The sequence below is a fragment of the Apostichopus japonicus genome, chromosome 3 (genome assembly GCF_037975245.1).
Source record: "Apostichopus japonicus isolate 1M-3 chromosome 3, ASM3797524v1, whole genome shotgun sequence".
In the NCBI taxonomy this organism is placed as follows: Eukaryota; Metazoa; Echinodermata; class Holothuroidea; order Aspidochirotida; family Stichopodidae; genus Apostichopus; species Apostichopus japonicus.
In genome coordinates, this window is record NC_092563.1 from 3,829,146 (window position 1) to 3,849,921 (window position 20,776).

Sequence of the window (20,776 nt, forward strand, 5' to 3'; positions counted from 1 at the left end):
ACCATTTGACTACACAAAGGTAATGCAAGGCGCGGCAAGTACTCTGCATGTACTAGAAAACTATTCAGCTCGTGCTCCGATCGTACTGCCCGGTAATCATACGAACGTCATTCACAATCCAAGAAAAATCGAATCATCCTTTATTACTCCTCTGAATTGGTGGTGAGTTCGGAAGTTGAAAGACTACACAACGAAGCACATCTGTTATATGCGAGGTCTCCTGTCGATTTAATGAATAATTTTGTCGCGTTTCTATCGTTCCGTTATGCTACATAAGAATGCTTAGGACTATTATATGGCTATTACAATTGATACGAAACAATAAGTCTAGGCTAGTCATACTGTTAGTACTGTGTGAAGCCTAACCCTAACGTTAATCATGGTTTTTAATATTAAACATTCATCAGACGTGTATCGCATTCGACCTAAGTTAAGTACTACAATTTATACAAGATTAATTTATTTTCACCTATGGTTTATCCTGGTAATTATCACACAGCATCGCTGCCCATCTTTTACGATAACTATATGTAACAGCCTAGTTTGAGAGTAATTTTTGTTTCTTAAAAATGTATCTCAAGGAGGCTAGTACTTTAGTAATTCTAATGTTAGTAATAGTAGAACTAGCCAAACTTATCATATTTAGAAAGGATATTTAATGCTACCTACATTTTGTATGAACATCTTAAATTCATCTCATCAGTAAGGATACTCTTATTAGTAAAACTAACAGATTTTATGTTTAGCCTAGTATTTAGTAGTGCATGTGATTCCAATCAGTCAATTTTTACGGAGTACGACAGTTTCTGCAATTAAGTGGTGTGTTTCTACAATGGTGGAAACGCATTGTATTTAATGGCAAAAAATTCCACTTTGTTGGTGCATAATAACTTTCTTCAAAGAAAGGCATTTTCCAAAGCTTTTAGTTACACTCAAGTCTAGAAGCTTGGTTTATGATACCATATAATGTCATGTTTTGCAAAACCTTCTTGCAGTCAGAGAACTTGATATAATTTATGGCCCTGATAAATTTATTCATTCAAAGTTCTTTTCATTATCAAAGATTTTGTAGACATTCATTTATTGTACATTCATTTATTTTAGACATTCATTTATTGTACATTCTTAAGACTATTTTCATAAATGCAATAAACAGAGCAAACATAAACACAGTTTTCTCCATTATTTATGTCCATTTATTTGCAAAAGTTATCATATTATCTTTTTTTTTTTTTTTCCTAGACTTCTTTTTTGCAAGTTTTGACGTTTTTCTGAAGTTTTTTGAAAACAGATAGTCTTTGGTGAGTAATTTTTTTCACCATGCTTGGTGATTTTTTATTTTTTACATTCAAACAAAGAACCTCAAATTCACAGATTGATTTCATGAAATATTGGTACTGTTTTTTTTTTTTTTTAAAGTAATCAAGCAACAACATATGTCAATTGCACTTTCTTTATACATTTCCACTTTTTTTTTTTTTCCTAGACATCTTTTTTGAAAGCCTTTCCAACTTATTTCTGGTTTTTTGAACTTCTTTTTCCTGTGGTAAGTATTTTTTTCTTTTTTCTTTTTCTGTATTTTTTGTGAGCATTGATGTGACATACTAAGGAGATTACAACACTTTTGAGAAATGTCAATAGCTTATAGCTTTCCATATATTATAATGAATACTTTGGGACCCTCTTCCCGCTCTCATACCCCTCCATCCCTCTGCTAGCATAAACAATATTTTGAAGTGTTTTCTTGCATTTTTTTGTGACTGATCTCCAAAAATAGAAAAGAAGAGCTCTTTTCATATTAAGTAAAAGTCAGCTTGATATTGTGTTTAAGTTTGGTTGTGGATTGTGACTCTTAAATCTTTGTTATCTCCACTTAAATAATATATTGTCATCTACAATGCAACAGACACTGCAAATATTAATGGTTTCCTCTTTATAGTACTACAAGTAGAATTGATAATTCATTCTTATCTGACCCTTTTATGTCATAAAGTAGTTCATTAGTTTGGTAATACATCTTTCAAATAATAAAGTTTTGTTGTAAAAGTTTGTAAATTTGATGAAATTTAGATAGACATGGAAACAGTTTCATCAACTATGAAGAGATTCATCATCAACTTTAAGAAGATAGGATTTGTCTGGTCTTTTGTTAGTCTGGCACTGTAAAAAATGCTCCACAGACTACAAGATATAATGATGCAGAATGATATACTTTTAAGAAAATTGTTGATTTTGTTTCTAAGCATTGCAAAAAGCATTGTTTTAGCAAAAACTATTGTCAGCTGTAGTCGATTAACATAATCCAATGATGACGTATGTGTTACTGACATTAGAACTGTCATTTTAAACATCAATCATTTTCTTTGTAAATATGCTCTCAGTTATAATATGTGCTCTGTCTGTTGTGAGGATGTGTGTAACTGATAACTGTGGAAAGCAATGTAAAACTTATATTAAAAGAGAGCAGTTCTATACTACTTTAAAGCCCCTCTAAGTATGTTGGCCCTAACTTGATATATGATTTGGTATGTTAAATTAGCTGTCAATGATCACTGTATTAAGAATTTCATCCAAATGCAACTTTTTTGTAGGAACGATTCCCTCCCTCCCCCCTCACTGTGATGATAAGTGATTGAAATATTATGAATGTATATAAACACATTTACATATAGCTCAATTGCCATGGTGACATCATTCACTCTGCTTTTGCCAGATGCCGTCACAAACAGCACATTTCTAAAAGTCGATTCAGTGCCATACGAAATGTCATTTGGATGAGCTTCTTATGTAGAGCATTTATGTTTAAAAAAAAAAGGAATTTTGTCCCAAAATATTCTTTTGAGACTTTCCATGAAACTGAACATCTTAATGGAGCTGTAAATGTGTTTGAAGATCCTTCACTTGATCGTGTGTCCTAAAAACAAAAATGATTAGTTTTATGGTGGCATCGTGAGTCATTAGAGTTACATTCCACAAGTAGCAAAGTGTGGGTCATAGAGATTCATTTGCACAAATGTTTCCTAAGATCAGAAAGAAAGTACTCCTTAATTCTTATGATAATCCTCTCCTTCCCAACCACTCACCTGCCCCTTGCAGCAAAAGATGGGGAGGAAATGTTGGCTAAACATTAAGTAGTGCAGATGCCTTAGACTCTTTGCATATGCACCAGTGAATTCCAACCAACCCATCCTTAACATAAAAGATGAGTTTGGTTATGACCATGCCCCCTCATCACCACCACACTTGACTTGTCATATTGGAGACTTGTCATTTAGTACTATTTCTCAGAGTTAGTGCCCCACATTTATCACTCAAGAAATTTACTTTGGTGGGTTTCATATCTAAAATGTGAGTAAATGAGAAATCACTAGAGTTAACAATATTTGTGTAGACATGCATGTTCATTACGGGAAGGAATTTTAGCCTGTGCTGTCTACTCAAAAAGTGTAAACTTAACTTGATTCAGCCAGATCTTGTGAACTTAATGTTGCACACTCACACTGGAAAAACTGATGGAACGACAAAGTTTTTTTTTATAACTTTTATTTTTTGGTTCAGTTTTTTAAACCAATATTTCAAAGTGAATCCAAATATGAATCGCCCACCATTCATGGGGATGGCAGCCAGAAATGCTGGTGTAGGCTACAAAGCTCCTGTTGGGAAAATGACAAATAACCAGGATCCAAAGTCCAAAGCATCTCGTGTGTTCGTCGGGAACCTGAACACGGGGGAAATTAACGATCAGCAGCTGTACAAGATCTTCGCAGTGTATGGAATGATCACAGATGTCTCTACCATCAACGGCTTTGGATTTGTCCAGTTTGACAAAATAGAGGATGCTCAAGAGGCGGTTCGTAGAGAGCAAGGACGAGTGGTGGGAGATCAACCAATGGGTTAGTAGCAGTTATCAATTTCATTTCCTAGAGGTTTCTCTGTGAGGGTATCCAAACAGCATGGTGCGAAGTGTACCATCAGCCACGTGTGTTTTCTTGTGGACATTTCCACAAAATTTCGGTGGGGGATTTTTACATTCGGTCTTGGAAGCATTAGACCCCTCCAACATGCTTCCATAAAGGTTCATTAGTACCATTTACCATGTATGTTAAGAAGTTTGTCAACTGTATTTTTAAGTGATATTTACATTGTTTTGTACGCTGTTAGTATTAAAAAACGTGGTAGTTGATTGAACTGTCAGTACTCAAAGACAAAGGAATTCTAATCACGCTCGTTATCTTCACTATGTATGAATTTGGTTTGCAGATTTGAGCATTGCTAACAACCCAAATCCGACAAGACCCAAAGGTTATAAGAGAGTTAACCAGCAGTTTGGATTCACGTAAGTGCAACTATTTAATATTCTCAGGGTTTACATCAACTTGAAAATGTCCCTGTGATGCATCTTCTCCTAGTATTTGACCGGTGTATTGACTCTATTGATGTACAATGCTTGCATAATGTGTCTACTGGCTACCTGTATTAGATGTGAAAACTATAAAAAAAAAAAATATTGAAATATATTTTTACCTAATTCTGTATCTGTTAATATATTTACTTTTTTTTGGCAAATTGTGTCAGTTAGATTAACTTTAAGGTTATAAAGTGTTTTCATGAGTGGGGAGGTTCTGTACAAGTGAACTTTCGTTTGCTTTTCCAGGTTGGAAATTATAGAATATGATTTGAATAATCATTTCTGAAAACAAGACATTTCTTCCAAAAGTCATTGTCTTTCAATCAATAATTATTCATCATTAATTATGAAAGTTGTAAAAGAGAAGTAGTTCACGTTGTGTGTTTCATCAAAGCTAGGTTTACTTCGTATCGTGTGACAGTGTAGAACTCTTGACTTTCAACAGGTTAATCGATCAAGTTGTTTAATGTGCACATGTGAATTTTGTGAGGAAATTTGTTCATCCCATACAATATAATATATACTTTCTATATCTCATCAGGCCTGTCCAGAGGACGAATACACCAAGTGGCACTTTTGTGTAAGTTTTGCTACAGGTTTTGCCTACACTAGTAATGAATCATGTACCCAATTGATCAAGCAGTTCTGTGGAAATCGAATGCTGTGAAGATGACATTCCATAACAAAGCATTCAAACAAGTTCATCAAAAGTGAATTCTTCATTTTCAAAAGTTTTAATAAATTGTCAATGTAGAAAATCAGGCAAAGCAACTTAAATGCACACCATGAGTTGTCAAAAGGGAAATGTTGATATTTGTGAAGATTGCTTTTGAACCATTAAGGTTCCAATTTAGAAACTGATCAGATATTAACATTCTTCTTAAACTTTCAATACTATTTGGTGAAGTTACAATTTAGTTAAATGGTAATTGTTTATTTTATTGATATCTTCCGTAGGCCATATGTGGACCCGTCACTGTTACCTGTGATTCCAGCTGCTAATTATGGTAACACCCAAAACAAAAAGATGCGATTCCAGTCAAATTCTCAAGTTGGCAAGGAACAGATAAGTGGAGATGGTAGGTCTAGTTTACATATTTATAAATATTTATGACTGGCAGAAACTCTCCACATTTTGTGTAAGTTTATCAATTTAATCCTGTTTAGTGGAGGAGTAATGCTGTGGTCTATTTAAAAGAATAATTCAGAATACAATAGACCAAACTGCATTGCTTATCTGATTTACAGTTGGGGGAGAAATTTGACTCTTGAGGTAAAATTCCCAACCCTTAGAAATTATGAGAAGTATGAGTATACTTGAGTCATCATTCATTTTGTCTGAATTGTTCAAACTATGATAGAAGGCATCTCTCTATGGGTGCCTTTTGAAAATATTAATTAATTGCCCATTTTCCGAGACAAGAAATTCACCTAATTACCGTTTCTGCTAAGTTCGTCTGTGCGATCCACTGTTTACATGTGACATGAGGTCGTGTTATGTAGCAATACAAATTTAAATAGTTCATACAGATGTTAAAGCATCCATAGTGCTTGCTGTTGCAGAAGGTACCTTCTTCTAGAGACCTGTGACACTAAACAATAGTACAGTTTACAATCAAAAGGGTCATGTGTTACCTAACTTGATACTGAAAGAAAGAACTGCAAGAGTGGATGAACAACATTTTGAAATCAATTTCCAAAAAATTTTATTTTCAAGTAATTTTACATGGTAAGAAATTCCGCAACTCACAGACGTCCCACTTCTGGTGGAATTATGTTGTGACTATAGTCGTCGTATGTAATCTGTTATTGGATTAAAGTTTGTTCATTGCAAGGATTACTGGAAGCATTGTAGTGAAAGAATGAAACTAGTTTTTCCTTTGGTCCCTGAAGAGGGAAGCGCAAAGAAAGAATCATGTTCAAACAGCCCGTTTGAATTGTATGGTGGCTTAATAGGAACATTGCAAAGGAAAAACATTTCAGAAAAATAGTCAAAATTTTGACTTATGAGGTATAAAATAAGTCACAATTTTGAAATAAAAAGTCACTGTAGAATTGCAAGTGAAATCTGATGATGATTTACTTACTTATACTGGAGGTTGAACAGATAATTAAATCTTACAATTTATCTTTCTTTCTTTCTTTCATCATAGAACCATCATCCTGGGTTTGTGCATTCTGTCAGAACAAGTCTCAGTCTGCTTGGGAGCTGATGAAGCATGCTTCGCTCTCCCACCAGACGCAGATCTACATCGCAAATCCTGACTTTGAACAAAAAGCAGAGTAGATGGCCCCACGTCTTCAAAGATACCAAGACAAACACACGTGTACCCTCGATATATCTTGCAGCTACTATGTTTGGCATTGAGTTCCAAGGGTTAAAGACTTTGCTGGCGACGTGCCATAGTGTATTATATCAGACACTTCTATGGATGATTTTCCAAGAGTCCTTCATTACACTTCTGTGAATCAGACTGTTTTTATTTTTTGATGTACAAAGACCCGTGTGAATCAATGTAATCATTCATCAATGTCCCTTCTCCGAAAAGTGGGTGTATAAATAGAGAGAGAGAGACTTGCTGCGGTTGTTTTTTGAAGGAGTTCTTGAGAAGAAATGAAACTTTTATGAAGTTTGAAATTGGAGCAGTTCCCAGTTTTGGGGATTAGGTAGTCATCTTGACTGGCTCAGCTATCAGATTGAAAGTGATGTGTTAGAAGACCTAAATTAAATAGTTGTATAAACTTTGACAAAGTTTGAAATTGAAGTTTCTTTTAGTTTGGGGGGGGGGGGGGCTTTGGTAGTCATCTCATCTGTCTGGACTGGCTTGACTATAAAATTCAAATGACTTCTGGAGCCGTGGTATTCAAAGTGGAACGTAAATTAGACTTGAAAGGTCTCAAACTATGACCATTTTCCAATTTTGTACCTGTAACTGTATACAAATTTCTCAGAGGTGCAGGGTACCTCATAACCCAGCCAAATCATCTGTGACTGGAGAGTTGCCAAGATGATGATGATGATGAAAATGGGGGTCACCAAGCAAATGAAGAATACCAGGGCACTAGAAGATGAAATCAGCAGTTGTTTACCAATCTCTTTTTATTTTTGGTTACATGATTTGCCAATAATATACAGGATGAGTAGTTTATTATAGTTTCATGTTTTTGCTTTTTATTTTGGTAGGGAGGATTTTTTTGATTGTTTGTTCATATTTTTTTCCTCATTTGTTTACCACTGTTACAGTGAATTTAAGTGTTGTTGTTGTTCCCATCACTGAAAAAATTGTCAAAGAAGAAAAAAAAATGTTTTTCTCCTCATTTCTCCAAATAACAGGAAATAGTTGAATTACTTATACCTTAAATGTGAGTTTATACAGAGTTGAAGAGTTGCATACTTCGACTGGGCTAATTTAGTTTTGTTGGGAATTGAAATCTGCAAATAAAACCATTTAATTCGGTGTTGGGTTATCTACCCAATAGGCAGATGATGCAAATGCCGTGGGGGGGGGGGGGTGGCAAGGTTGTTGTTCCTCCTCATGAAAAATTCCAGACAAGACAACCAATTTCTATTTTGGGGCTGTACCCGTGAAAGATAAATAAATTGGTGGGGGGGGGGGCAAGAACAATGTGTCTTTGGGTTACAGATTATCAAACCAATTGTTTCGGGGCAGATCAGATAAACAATAATTGACAAATAGCAGATTCCTCTCTTGTCTACAGGTCACATAAAAAATATCGACATCGACATAAAGTAACGAATATTCATATAATGTACATTTAATTAATATGTTAAGAAAAAGTTACCATAAATAAAACATTCCATACAGCCATTTTAGATTGTGAAATGGTCAATGCAAAATACAGTTTAATCATTTGACTGGCAGTCAAGTTCAACCACATCTTCCTGTGCAATGACTGAAAATACTTCAAAGATCAAAATGGTCACCTTATTGGGAATCATTCTGCCACTTCAAACCTGAATCAGCAAATGACAAATTTACTTGCTAGTCTTCAGAATTCAAATTCATTCTAGATTTTAAGAACCCTACAGAAATAAACTGCAATGCCAAATTCTGGTTTAAGGGATTATGGTAAGTTTCAAATGTAATTTTCTCTCAACTTGGAAATCAGATAAGCTTATAATTTTGGTAAAGTGTTGTTTTGTATTTTTCAGGTTATCTATGATTATTATGGAAAACTTCTGAACTATTATTTTAAACATTCTATCTGCATATTTAAATCTATTTCTAACTTCACAACACAATAAGTTAAATACTGGGTTAACCTTCCTCTGCATCCTTCGTCCTCACTGGTGTTGTGGAATGTTACTTTCATAGTTCACATCTAACAAATATATACATAACAAATCATATTAAATATCTTGATAAACATTTCTAGATTTTCACAAGTACATTCATTGGCATGGTCATCAGTAGTATTACCTCTACGTATTGATAATGCCAAATTGATGAAAATCTTGCAAAAACTTCTTTCCTTGAGGTTCTAATCCTGCAAGTTCTTCCTATGCATTTATATGTGCTAAATTAAATGGTTGAATGGAGTTAAATACACTTTTGATGGAAAGGTGGGGGGTAGTAGTAAAATGCTTGTTCAAGGTTAAAGTTAAAGTTTGGGTGACCATTGGTTCATACTGATGATCTGCTACTCACAAATACATGAACAACAATAACAAAATGAACTGGTAAGGAGAAATTCCTAATGAATAAGTACAGGCTTTACACTGACATCGCTATTTTCTCCCTACATGTTAAATATCTACTAACAGCAATTAAGTATTTGCAGGTCTACAGTTGGTACTGTACCTCCCATGCAGTTGGCTGAGCTACTCAAGAAGACTAAATTAGTATAGAATTGCAGGAAGCTATTGATTTGATATTTTACAACAATTTGATGATTTTGGTTAGCAATTTTTGCTATGCAATACCTAGATAACTATTGCTCAAAGCTGTTCTGCCTCAATTCGGATGAAGTACAATGACGGTATGTTTTTCAGTTTTATGGTATTATATACTACACACTTATCTTTGTTTAATTATTAGATATGCCTTTCTGCATTCTCAATCCCTGGTGAAGGAAAGGCTAAGTATATAACAAGAACTGAAATGAAGCAGAGAAAGAAAGAGTGATATGATTCCTTGCAGAATCAAATCATATCTGGCAGTGACAAATATTCTCCATCATAAAGATAAATATGCTGCTCCCATCCCTCCTACCTCTCAGCAAGTGTCAGTTAAGGTTCCTTCTCCTGAAGACTGCATGTCCAATCAAGGATGCACCAATTGAATACACCCTTTGAAGCAATAGCCTTGCTGATATGCTCCATCCAGCGAAGGGTATCCCCTTAAAGCAGCTGGTTGTGTTTGCAATGTAACTTCTCTCACCATGATCAAATATGCAGGAGACCAGCATTTGCATAGAGCATCTAGAGTCATGTGTCAATGTCAATCACTAAAGTTTATGATCTAGAGTCTTCCAGTAACCAATGTAGGTGGTTGATTAGCAGTGACGTGCATATGATTTCTAATCTCAAAGTGCAGAGGTCAAATGGTGCATTCTGAAGCATATTAAGACTATAAGTTAGGTCTATAATTTGATTTTAACGGTGGCTTGTGGTGATAAGTATTTTGAAGAAAAAAATCCCAACGTACTTTCTCTGCAACTTACGGTATATTTGACGGAACTGCTCATGTGATTTTGAAGCCAGTAGCCTGCAGATTCCTTAACCACCAAAAATAAATATTTGTCGAGTCTAGACAGTTTGTTGCTGTACCCAATTGTTGACAACATATGCCTGAGCCCCACCCCACCTACCCAATAAATGCTGGAATTGTTGTATGACTGTCAAACAGATTGTTTAATATTGTGATTGTCTGTTCCTTTTACAAACTAAACATCTTTCATTTTAAACTTTCCGAGCTTGAATGACTTTACATTTAAGTGTCATTTTCACTGATGGTTTGGGCTGAGAAGCAGCTTATTGCACCTTTCTATATAATAAGAGAATTTCATACATTTGAATTTTGTTTATACCGTCGTACTGGTTAAAAAGGTGACTAAATCTGGTGGGAAAGGCGGAATACGGATACGAGATGCAACCACCTTCTTTGAGCCAAACAACATAATTATTGCTGATGAAATTTTGAAGTTTCATCGTAGGTCAAACCCTTCATCTCCTTCATCCTCGTCATCTCCTCCAGCCGCAACCTCTCCTTCCGCATCATTTGTGGATCTGGTTGATCTAGATGCGCCTTGATACTGACTGGCGAGTGTCTTGGCAAGCTTTGCGTACTGAAACATATCAGAGGAAACGAGTAAAATCTAGCTCATGTTGGACTACTACATCAAACTGCCTGTCTTTTTGTTTTTCTATAGTTTTCTTACACCAAGTATGCTAGAAAGTCACACAATGGTCACTCACACTGGCGGATCCAAGGGGGGCCATGGCCCCCCCCAAGGTGAGCCAAAAAGTGTTTCCGAACATCCGCTAAATCATATGATTGGAAATTAAAAAAATCGAGAGGAATAGTAGTGGTAGACTAGTCTAAACCTTTTCGTTTTCGGGTTTAAAATTAAATGCAGAGCTCCCAACTGACCCGCAGTTCGCGGGAATTAGACCCGCATTCTAACACCCAAACCCGCTGACCCGCACAAGCGTTCGAAAAAACCGCATTGTAATTGTCAAGTATACATAAAAAATTTGCATCAATTTTTGACTTGGCAACCATCATTTCTTTAGCATTTAGCATAATAGAGTATAAAACCTCCTTTACAGCATCATTTGAACCTCAAATTAGCCTATATTTCTTTTCATTGGGGCGAGCAGCGAACATTTTCATGCCACGGGAAAGAATGAATTATCACCTACTATTCAATTTATTGATGTTACACACAAAAAAATGCATATTTCTCAGAAAATTTTGGGGTGACAAAAGCCTTTCTAAGTGCCACCATTTTACATGTAGGCATCACCAGGATTCCAAAAGAAATTACCCCCTCCCACACCCCCTCCCCTTATACCCCTCCCCCAGGACGGCGATTCGTGGCATGGACCAGCATTTGCCTTCTCAAGAGTTGGGAGCTATGTAAATGCATGAGCATGAGTATTTACAGTTTAACACCATTTTGCAGTTACAGGCTGGTTGTAAGAAATTTATAACCTATGAGAAATAAAATTTCTTGAGAAAGATGATCCCAACTTTGTTTTATAAATATTTTAGAAAATTACACCTGGGAAACATTTTTTTTAGAAGTAAATTAACATCACCATTGTACACTTTTGTCGCACCAAATTGCATCTGAGGGCATTCAGCAATAGAAAATTTTCCTAAGGGGAAGGGGGCACCCCCTCCCCTTAGACCCCTCCCCCATATCACTCTAATGCCACTTTGGCCCCTCCCAAACAAAGGCCCTGGATCCGCCAGTGGTCACTCATCTTATTGAACTTGCTCAAGCATTTTTGGTTGCCAACCTCAGAGCCCTTTTCCCTCACTGAGACATTTGTCTAATTGAACACTCTACGGTGTATGAGTGAGAATAACGATAATTTGTAGGGTCAGAACCTTCAGGAATGCACTTCTGAATTTCAGTGCTCTATCAGTCTGGACCTATAGTGTTGTGTTCTGGCTAAATTTTTCAACAAGGTTGAGGTTTTAGGCATCATTATGGGTTATGAACTAAATGATCAATGTTTACACTTTATCTGTATGTATACATATCTGTGCACTGCACAATGTTAACATTGGCAGTAATAGTAGACTAGTGGTTAATAGTTAGCCTATTTTTATGCATGAAGCATGGCAATTCGTTCAAACTGATGGCATTAGACTTTCTGTGGTCAAGAGCTATGGGGTGGGAGGTCCTGGATTGGTGTAATGTTTGTAAACAATTATTGTTGTATCATAGAATTCCCATGAAGTGACTGATCACTGACCGTCATACAAACCCGTAATCTAATTTGCTGCAATTTTGGAAATGGTTGTAACTTGATGCAAATTAATACTATCACTTCCGAAGACACAAACCCAGATCAATTTTTGAGAGAGAAACCAAAAGCAACATGCAGTACAATCAAATAAAGCGTTTAAATGAAAGCATTTCTATACTGTAAATGATCACTCTGTCCTCAAACATATAAGTCCTTTCCATAAACATAAAAGATTTCTCGTAAGTAACTATTAAATGTAAAAGTATGAAATGAAGATAACTGCCATCACCTCATTATGCCACAGTTTGGTAGTCTTTCATAATGACAGCATATTTTTTGTGTTTAATATGGAGCTTTTCAATTTACCACACTGGGATCAAAAAGGAAAGAAAAAAAAACGTACGTCATTATCGAGATATTTGAAGAGTGGTAAGGATAAAATTTTCGATGTCTGTTCACCATCTTGCTCGTCAATTGCCTTTAAGAGTTGCTCCAAAACTGCACCACTTTCACTGTCTGTGAAACCTTCATACCTGACAGAAATTGAAATAATAAACAATTAGTGAGAAATGTTTGTCACTGATTTTCAAAGATTTGTTTATTTCTAACTTCAGAAGTTGGACAAAAATTGCTATGAAAACTCTATAGACCTTTCATTTGACAAGCTTTGAATTTAAAATATTTGAAGTCATTTTCTAAAAGCCAAGGAAAGGTCTGTCAAATGTCTTTTCAAAGTCTATCATCTTGCTCAAATCAAGGTATCAAAAGAGCAGAGTTAAATGTTCTCCCTTGATCCACCCAGTCCCTTCATAAACTGCCATAGCAGGTACATAACGATTTGGCCCTGTTCTGGAATAGGCCTACCCAGATCTGGCTGTAAAATACATACATTGCTGAAACTTAGTACTGCTTGTTAAGATGTACCTGAGTGATGCATGGACTACTTTATCAGCGGCAACTTCATCTGATCGTGCTAGATGTACTAACACCATCAATAACACCGCCTGAGAACAAAACGCGAAAACGAAAACAGATATTACAATGGTGGTAAAGTAACAAATGAAAACGTGTTAAGGAGTGGGAGGGTGTTAAGGAGAAGGAGGGTGTTGGGGACAGTGAGGGTGTTGAGCAGAGGGAGGGTGTCAGGGACACGGAGGGTGTTGGGGAGAGGGAGGGTGTCAGGGACAAGGAGGGTGTTGGGGAGAGGGAGGGCATTGAGGAGAGGGAGGATGTTGGGGACAGGGAGGGTGTTAAGGATAGGGAGGGTGTCGGGGAAGAGGGTGTTGAGGAGAGGGAGGGTGTCAGGAACAAGGAGGGTGTTGGGGAGAGGGAGGGCATTGAGGGTGTTGGGGACAGGGAGGGTGTTGCAGGCAGGGAGGCTGCTGAGAAGAGGGGGATGTGGAGAAGAGGGAGGATGTTGGGAAGAGGGAGGTTGTTGGGGTTTTTGTTGTGGAGAGAGGAATGTTCAGGAGGGGAGGGTGCTGGAGAAAGGAAGGGTATTAGATAGAGGGGAGCAAAGTCATCTGATTGTGTTACATGTACCAACACCATGAATAACACCACCTGAAAAAGTGAAGTGAAGAGAAGTGAAGAGAAGTGAAGAGAAGAGGGTGCCAAAATAACTTATGAGAGGGTGTTTGTGAGGGTTAATCAAACTGCTTACTTTCCTTGTATGCATTAATGAGGCTGGTTGTTTTGTATAAGCCTATTCCACTTCACAGCTGATTTACTCAAGTTTCTTGGGTAACGTCTAATGTGTTGTCTATTAAACTTCCCTTTTTGTTAACACCATTAACAATTAGCCAGCACTAAGCCTGAACAATTCATGGCAAACACTACTGCAACTCTGATACTTAATGCCAAGTGGGGTATGCTAGGTAGCTGTACTACTTAAGTGTGTCAGGGTTAAAGCTTAATTCTGTTTTTCTTTGTTTCAAAAAGAGCAATTGGCTTTTTGCTAAAAAATTTAAAAAAAAAAAAAAACCAGAATAGTTTCAGTTGAAGGGTATTTGGTGGTTGGTGAAATTATGCAACAAATGCTTGCAGGGATTCTAAACTGTTCTTGTTTTGATTTGCAGAAAAACTATGAACCTTTAAAAGGGGACACTCATCAGTGACGAACTTACTCTGTGAATTGATGACCAGTTTTCCGCCTCAAAATATAAATCTCGTTCCTTCTGGATGGTTTCTATGGCTTTGTCATATTTCTTCTGTCTCACTAGTAACCTGGCAGCAGCAGCCATTGACTGCGCAGCTTGCCTTGGTCTGTCCTCTATCTATATAAGAAATAATATGGCCGTGTATGAACAGAGATCCATTCGTGCATGAGAATCACCTAATAAATGGCCATGTGATGTTTCAATGGAGTATTAACAATATAGCAAGGTGAGAGAAAGGCATCAACACTTACTGGAGGTTACAAATGTATTGTTGGGGAAGATTTTTCTTTGAATGTTATAACATTTAGGGATATGAAACATCATTTTTGAACAGGTCTATATTATTGCTCCCCACTTCAAAGTTTATTGTGTTGAAGGTTTCCAAATTGATTGGTGCCTTCTCACCAGTTGCACACCATCAAATCATTTCTAAACATTGAGCAGACTTAAGATAAATATATTAGTGGGCATAAAATTAAAAATAATTTGAGGATGGTAAATTTTAGTCTTTCTAGCTGGCATACTTGAGGGAAAAGTCTTGTATTCCCCTGCAACTTTTATCATACTAAAAAGTTCTTAAAGTTTCCAATCTTTTTCCTAATGGCACTGTTTCTAAAAACTATTCCCAGTGTTTGAAGTGGGCTAAATTAGCAGCATAAATACCATAATGACATAAGATGTGCTAAAGAAGACAGTTAAAGGAGAAGGTACTACTTCTCTCAAACGACGTCACATGATCCTGATAGCAAGGAAATGCTGACCAATTAATATTTCTTACCATGACGACATCGACTGCCTCAAGATACAAGTCGATGGCGGCGTCCATATTAACAGCCTCAACAAATCTGCAAAATAAAAAGGATATATATGAAATTCTATATATGTTAATAATTAAGTAGAAATATTGACATATTTCTCTGTGCTTGACATGGTTTTTAAAGCAGAAATCACTACAGAAGAAGAGGGCTTAGCGAACACTTTGTCACAAACTTAACTCGCTCATATTTCTTGGAATTGTGTTATTATTTGCACATCAAGTATGAATAAGAAAAACATGAACCCTACTTTGCTGTTTTTTCTAGGGTAAGCGCAGCTGTATCTGGTGTTCCATTTTCTCTGTAAAGCTTGGCTGCAAGCTTCATGAAATGAACGGCTTCTTCAAACTCTTTCTGTTCCTAAAGGGAAATATTAAAGCAGGGAATTGTTTGATTCATGTTAACACTGTTGCATGAGCAACAATTTACAAATTGACTATTAAAATACTAATTCCAAGGAAATGTATCTACTCCCTCTTTATTTCAGTGCTTTTCTGATTTTTTTTCCAAAGGTACAAATCAATTTAAACCTTCAAAGCTTTGTACTTCAATTGTTACAACAAAATTTTACAGGAATGTATATTTCTTATAAACAGCAGAGCACTCTAAAATGAATTCCAAAGCCATTTGTCCTCACAGATTTGCAATACATTATAAGCACAATCTGTGAGGCCGTAAAGATTATGTTCACCCATGACTGCTCGTGCTGATGAGTTTAGTTAACGGAACATGCTCAAAGGTATGCTGTGTCCACCACAAATATGCTAGATATTCAAATATGTTCACCTTTGGTCAACATTCTTAAAACTGATTTTTATTACCACCCTGGAGGAATTTTACCTCACTGGAACATTCAGGCATCTTGTGTGTTCGTTTAGAATGTCTGAGAAAAATTTGGAGGGTAGAGGTAAGTACTTTTTAAAAACTTCTAGCAATCATAGAGTGCTACAATTTGGGGCTTATACTGACTACCTTTAATGAAGTAGTTCAAAAATAACTATTGGCAAGACTAGCTGACTTAAATAAAGTTCTCAACAGGTAAATCTAAAGAAAAAAGAAGAAAACATTTAAACATACAAATTTATTGATTTAATTTGTGCCTACAAGTCATCCTTTAAAGTAAAAACAGTTCCAGGGTTCATTAACCTGAAATTATTTACAAGTATATGTAACATGTTTTGAAATACCTTCAACAGCATAGCTGCTTGCTCGTAATTCTTGGCAGCATGGTAGTAGCTGAAATTAATAAATGCATTTTGACATTAATTACTGTTCACAGTGGCTTGGGGAGGGCCTTAGGGTGTGACATTTACAAGACACATTTTTCTTCTGTAGTTTATTTTGTGTTAGATATTCCTAACAATTACTCACAGATGGTAGAGATGGAAGTTTATGTTTTGCTCCCTTTTGCACATAATAATGAAGAAAGGACATTCATAATAAGTAGAATCGATAAATCAAGTTTTGAAGGACATCATTATTATCAATATGCATTTCTTAATGCATTTCAAATGGTGAAAACTTTTATCCATAACCCACCAAAATTTCTTCAATTTAAAGAAAATAAATACATAAATATGGTTTTTTAATTCTCTTTCCCCTTGAAGATGGGATATTTTTCCTTTCATGCATCATAGCAATCCAAGTGTAAAATTGATAGCAGTTGTCTCAATGTGAATGAAAGTGTTCAGTTTAAAGAGTAAACATATCTGACGATAAAACCAACAACGATACCCCTTATTGTTGCGATGTGCCTCTGCTGCCTTAACGTAAATCTCCTTTGCTTCTTTAACTTTCTTTGCATTCCGTAAACAGACCCCTAAAATGGAAAGCAATGACGGGCAAAAGCATAAGACTTCTAATAGGATTTCATCTTAACCATCAACATATATCTGCAACTCTGCAAGGAATTTCAACGTTTTGGGGGGATTATTTTTTATTTAGTTTTCCATAAAATGAATAAATATCATTTATTATTCATTGATGAGCTTGAGATATCAGAATATATTGTGCAGGGTATATTTGACACTTGTAATATAAAACAAAAAATTTGACAGGGGACATTTACTTAAATACTGCAAAACCTTAAACAAACATCAAGAATTCTGATAAAAGCCAAAAATCACAAAGTGCACAAGATTTGACAAAGTTTTGAAGAGTTGTTCTGATTCTAGATGATCAGTCAATTTATAATTAAGTACCTACTGTAAATACCTAATAGTTTACCACTGATAATAGTGTTAATTCAATAATAAAGAGCCACTTAATGGAGCACATTAAACCCTTGTTGTTAGTAAATTGTCCTTTACATACCAGAGTATGTACATGCACATATTTGCTTGGTTTCTGTTGCTTTCAATTGGTTTATCTCCAAATTCTGTCTTGATTCAAATCACAATGAATAATAAAACTTCAATGATTTCAATGATATCACCACCAAATATAGACACATTACTTAAAGTATTAAAGTATTCTAGTACTTACAGTATTTAATGCACTTAAAGTACTAAAAGTACTTAGGTGCTTAAAGTGTTCTAGTTGTATTAAAGTTGGTGTGTGATAAATTGATGCTTCTCAATATGGAATTGACAAGACATACAGTTTGACAGACTTACCAGCCTTTTCATATGCATATGCTGCACTGTCATAATCAGGTTGCCATTTGAAGAAAGACGTTTTTAAGCTGAAAAACCGGACAGGATCAGAAGTATATTGGAACATCTCAGAACATTGCAAACAAAGTGTCATCAAGTGGATACTAATTCACAACAAAATTGTTTCAAAATTTATCATTAAGATTAGTGAAAATAACATTTTCGTTGTAACTATCTTGATGGCTAACAAGTGAAATTATGGAATGACTTGGCATATTCTTTGTTACACATATAACATTCAAAATTGTCATAGAAGTGACATGTTCTGTTAAAAGTAAATATATAACTATTATTTATCAATATCACTACCAATGAAACTACAGTATGGTAAGTGGTACAAAGGTAATTCATGGTTCTCTTATAAGGAATGCAGCAAGTAAGATCAATATCCAGTGACGGCACCAGTTGAGGCAAACTGGGAGGGGGGGGGGGGGCAACTAGGGGCAAGGCACAATATATTTTTTTAGGGGGGGAGGACAAGAATTTAACACTGATATCATGGGAGAGGGGTCTAAAGGTAGGGGTTTCGATCCTCTCCCCTTTTGGAATTTTTCTACAAATAAAGTTTTTGCATTAATACATGCATTGGAAGCTGTTTCTAATACAAACGATTAGCCTAGTTCAATATATTTTGGATAAGTAGCAGATCTGATTGGGTGGCAACTGGGGTGGGGGGGGGGGGTGGGGAGCAAGGGAGAAACTGGGCACAATTGCCCTGGTTGGTATCCACTCTGGAATGATTTACTACATAGTCCTATAGGCAGAATCTATTTTTTTAAGATTAGGTAAAATTTTGCACCAATCATTATTCTAAATCCATTTAAACATACTTTTCTTACTTTGCTGGCTGCCAGGCAAATAGGTGTGACCTTTACTGTAGTTAAGTATAGGCCCTATATCTCTTATTTTGCAGCAAACCTTTTTGCAACTTTGCTTAAACTGACAGTTCACATGAAGTTGTATAGCCTAACGTCAGGGCTTAGCCAATGACTAAGTACAATTTCAAGTCCCCAAAGTTAGCCTAGCCTAGTGAATAATCTAACCTGAGCGAGCCTAGGCCAACAACTAGGACTTTTTGCACACAATACACCTGATACCAGTTTAGCGAGAAACTTTTCAGCAGCTCCAGTAACTATTATGCTCTGCGCTATCATTATCAGTTTAAAGCAATTTAACAATTGGAAAATAGTGTTTTACCTCTTTTCCGCTTGAGCTATATGTTCCTTTGCTTCTGCTATTCGCCTTTCTGTCATGGTCGGCGTAAAAAAGGTGGCGGAAAGTGAAGTGCTATGTGGAAGAGATTTGTTATGGTAAATGTCGAGGGCGCTATGAAGAAACGATGATCAGAGCCGTATCTCTTTATACCGCTCTGACGACGATGCTTATCGCTGGGTTATGTTGTAGACATATATTTGTACTCTGGAAAAGCTTCTTGTTTCATTGGCATGACCGTATGGCAAGCCGTTTTACTTTTTATTCAATATTTAATGGTATCTTTAATTATTTGATGATATCATTAAATCAATTGTTGATATCAAGAATTCGAATTGTTGATATCATTAAATCAATTAATGATATCATTAATTCAATTCATTTCTTGATATCAATAATTCATTTAATGATATCATGAAATGAATTAGTGATATCAAGAAATGATTTAAAGATATCTTTAAATGTATTTGTGATATGTACATATCACTAATTCGAATTATTGATATGTACATATCACTAATTCGAATTAGTGATATCATCAAATATGACGTCATATTTATTGATATCACTAATTCGAATTAGTGATATGTACATATCATTAAATCGAATTAATTCGAATTATTGATATGTAAATATCATTAATTCAATTTAATGATATCAACAAATATGACGTACATATCAAGAATTCGGCCATATTTAATGATATCATTAAATATGGCCGAATTCGTGATATGTACCTCATATTTGATGATATCATTAATTGGAATTTATGATATCATTAAATATGGCCGAATTCGTGATATGTACGTCATACTTTTTGATATCATAAATTTAAATACAGATATCTGAAATTGAATTTATGATATCTTGAATTGAAATATTGATATCTATAAAAGTTCATCTATTTTAAGATATCACATATTCAATTCTTGATATCAGAAATTTTAATTATGATACCATCAAATAAGATAATGATATCAATAATTTCCTTGCACCAATTAAAGATATCTTTAATTAATTTAAGATATCATTAAAACAATTTCAGATATCATGAAATAATTCATGATATCATTAAATAATTTTTGATATCATTAAATAATTGTTGATATCAATAAATACTGAATAAAAAATAAAATGGCTTGCCATATGACCGAAGCTATCCTGAAGTGAGGGAAGAAATGAGGTGGGGTGTAGTATGGCAAGCCGTTTAAACTTTGCCTCTCTATTTCGAAATATCGCCATTTCATTTTTTCAACCTACAATTTCAATATGTACTTATTTAGGCTCAAACATTTTACTATATTGTCACCCACATTACAGTAACCTCTCAAAATATGCCCTTCTCTTCAAATGTCGACCTTGTCTCTCCAGCGATTTCGTTCCTTTTTTCTAAAGATATCACTTGGTTATTTCGAAAGTGTTGCGTTGCATATTGTGAATGAATATTTCAAGAGGATCACGACATTTGCACATTAACTAATGAAATTTTGGCCTTCCTTGCAACATTTAGTAAAATTAATTTTCCCCATGCCCGCGGAGGATAAACAGCTACACAATTTCGTATAATTATAACAATACTTTAA

At 35.4% G+C, this 20,776-nt stretch overlaps 2 protein-coding genes across 4 annotated transcripts; one reads left to right on the top strand and one right to left on the bottom strand.

The window, feature by feature from the left end:
- The first annotated feature begins 22 nt into the window (after positions 1-22).
- On the top strand, positions 23-7,211 carry LOC139960536 (heterogeneous nuclear ribonucleoprotein C-like 3). Of its 3 annotated transcripts, none has more exons than XM_071958975.1 (8): positions 23-162; positions 1,243-1,301; positions 1,487-1,546; positions 3,559-3,893; positions 4,261-4,336; positions 4,950-4,988; positions 5,366-5,487; positions 6,562-7,211. In XM_071958975.1, exons 4-8 carry the CDS (start codon positions 3,593-3,595, stop codon positions 6,693-6,695), a joined length of 672 nt encoding a protein of 223 aa, XP_071815076.1. In that variant the 5' UTR covers positions 23-162; positions 1,243-1,301; positions 1,487-1,546; positions 3,559-3,592; the 3' UTR covers positions 6,696-7,211. The 3 variants fall into 3 exon arrangements, with proteins under 3 accessions (XP_071815076.1, XP_071815093.1, XP_071815083.1); XM_071958982.1 differs by having other exon boundaries at positions 75-215; XM_071958992.1 differs by lacking the exon at positions 1,487-1,546.
- On the bottom strand, positions 7,190-19,337 carry LOC139960530 (gamma-soluble NSF attachment protein-like). Its single transcript, XM_071958961.1, has 10 exons — positions 19,179-19,337; positions 17,943-18,010; positions 17,062-17,146; positions 16,515-16,563; positions 15,578-15,687; positions 15,291-15,357; positions 14,480-14,629; positions 13,278-13,357; positions 12,757-12,886; positions 7,190-10,717 (listed from the first exon to the last, which is right to left on the bottom strand). The coding sequence occupies exons 1-10, from the start codon at positions 19,232-19,234 to the stop codon at positions 10,577-10,579; spliced, it is 936 nt and encodes a 311-aa protein (XP_071815062.1). The 5' UTR covers positions 19,235-19,337; the 3' UTR covers positions 7,190-10,576.
- Between the last annotated feature and the right edge of the window lie 1,439 nt (positions 19,338-20,776).

Bases quoted from the DNA above. Each gene is read 5' to 3' on its own strand.
- LOC139960536 (XM_071958975.1), top strand. From the start codon at position 3,593: ATGAATCGCCCACCATTCATGGGGATGGCAGCCAGAAATGCTGGTGTA. The intron at 3,894-4,260 runs GTTAGTAGCAGT...TTTGGTTTGCAG, and splicing joins GGTGGGAGATCAACCAATGG to ATTTGAGCATTGCTAACAAC. The intron at 4,989-5,365 runs GTAAGTTTTGCT...TATCTTCCGTAG, and splicing joins ACACCAAGTGGCACTTTTGT to GCCATATGTGGACCCGTCAC.
- LOC139960530 (XM_071958961.1), bottom strand. From the start codon at position 19,234: ATGACAGAAAGGCGAATAGCAGAAGCAAAGGAACATATAGCTCAAGCG. The intron at 16,564-17,061 runs GTATCGTTGTTG...TATTAATTTCAG, and splicing joins GCACATCGCAACAATAAGGG to CTACTACCATGCTGCCAAGA. The intron at 13,358-14,479 runs GTAAGTTCGTCA...TTTTGTTCTCAG, and splicing joins ACTGGTCATCAATTCACAGA to GCGGTGTTATTGATGGTGTT.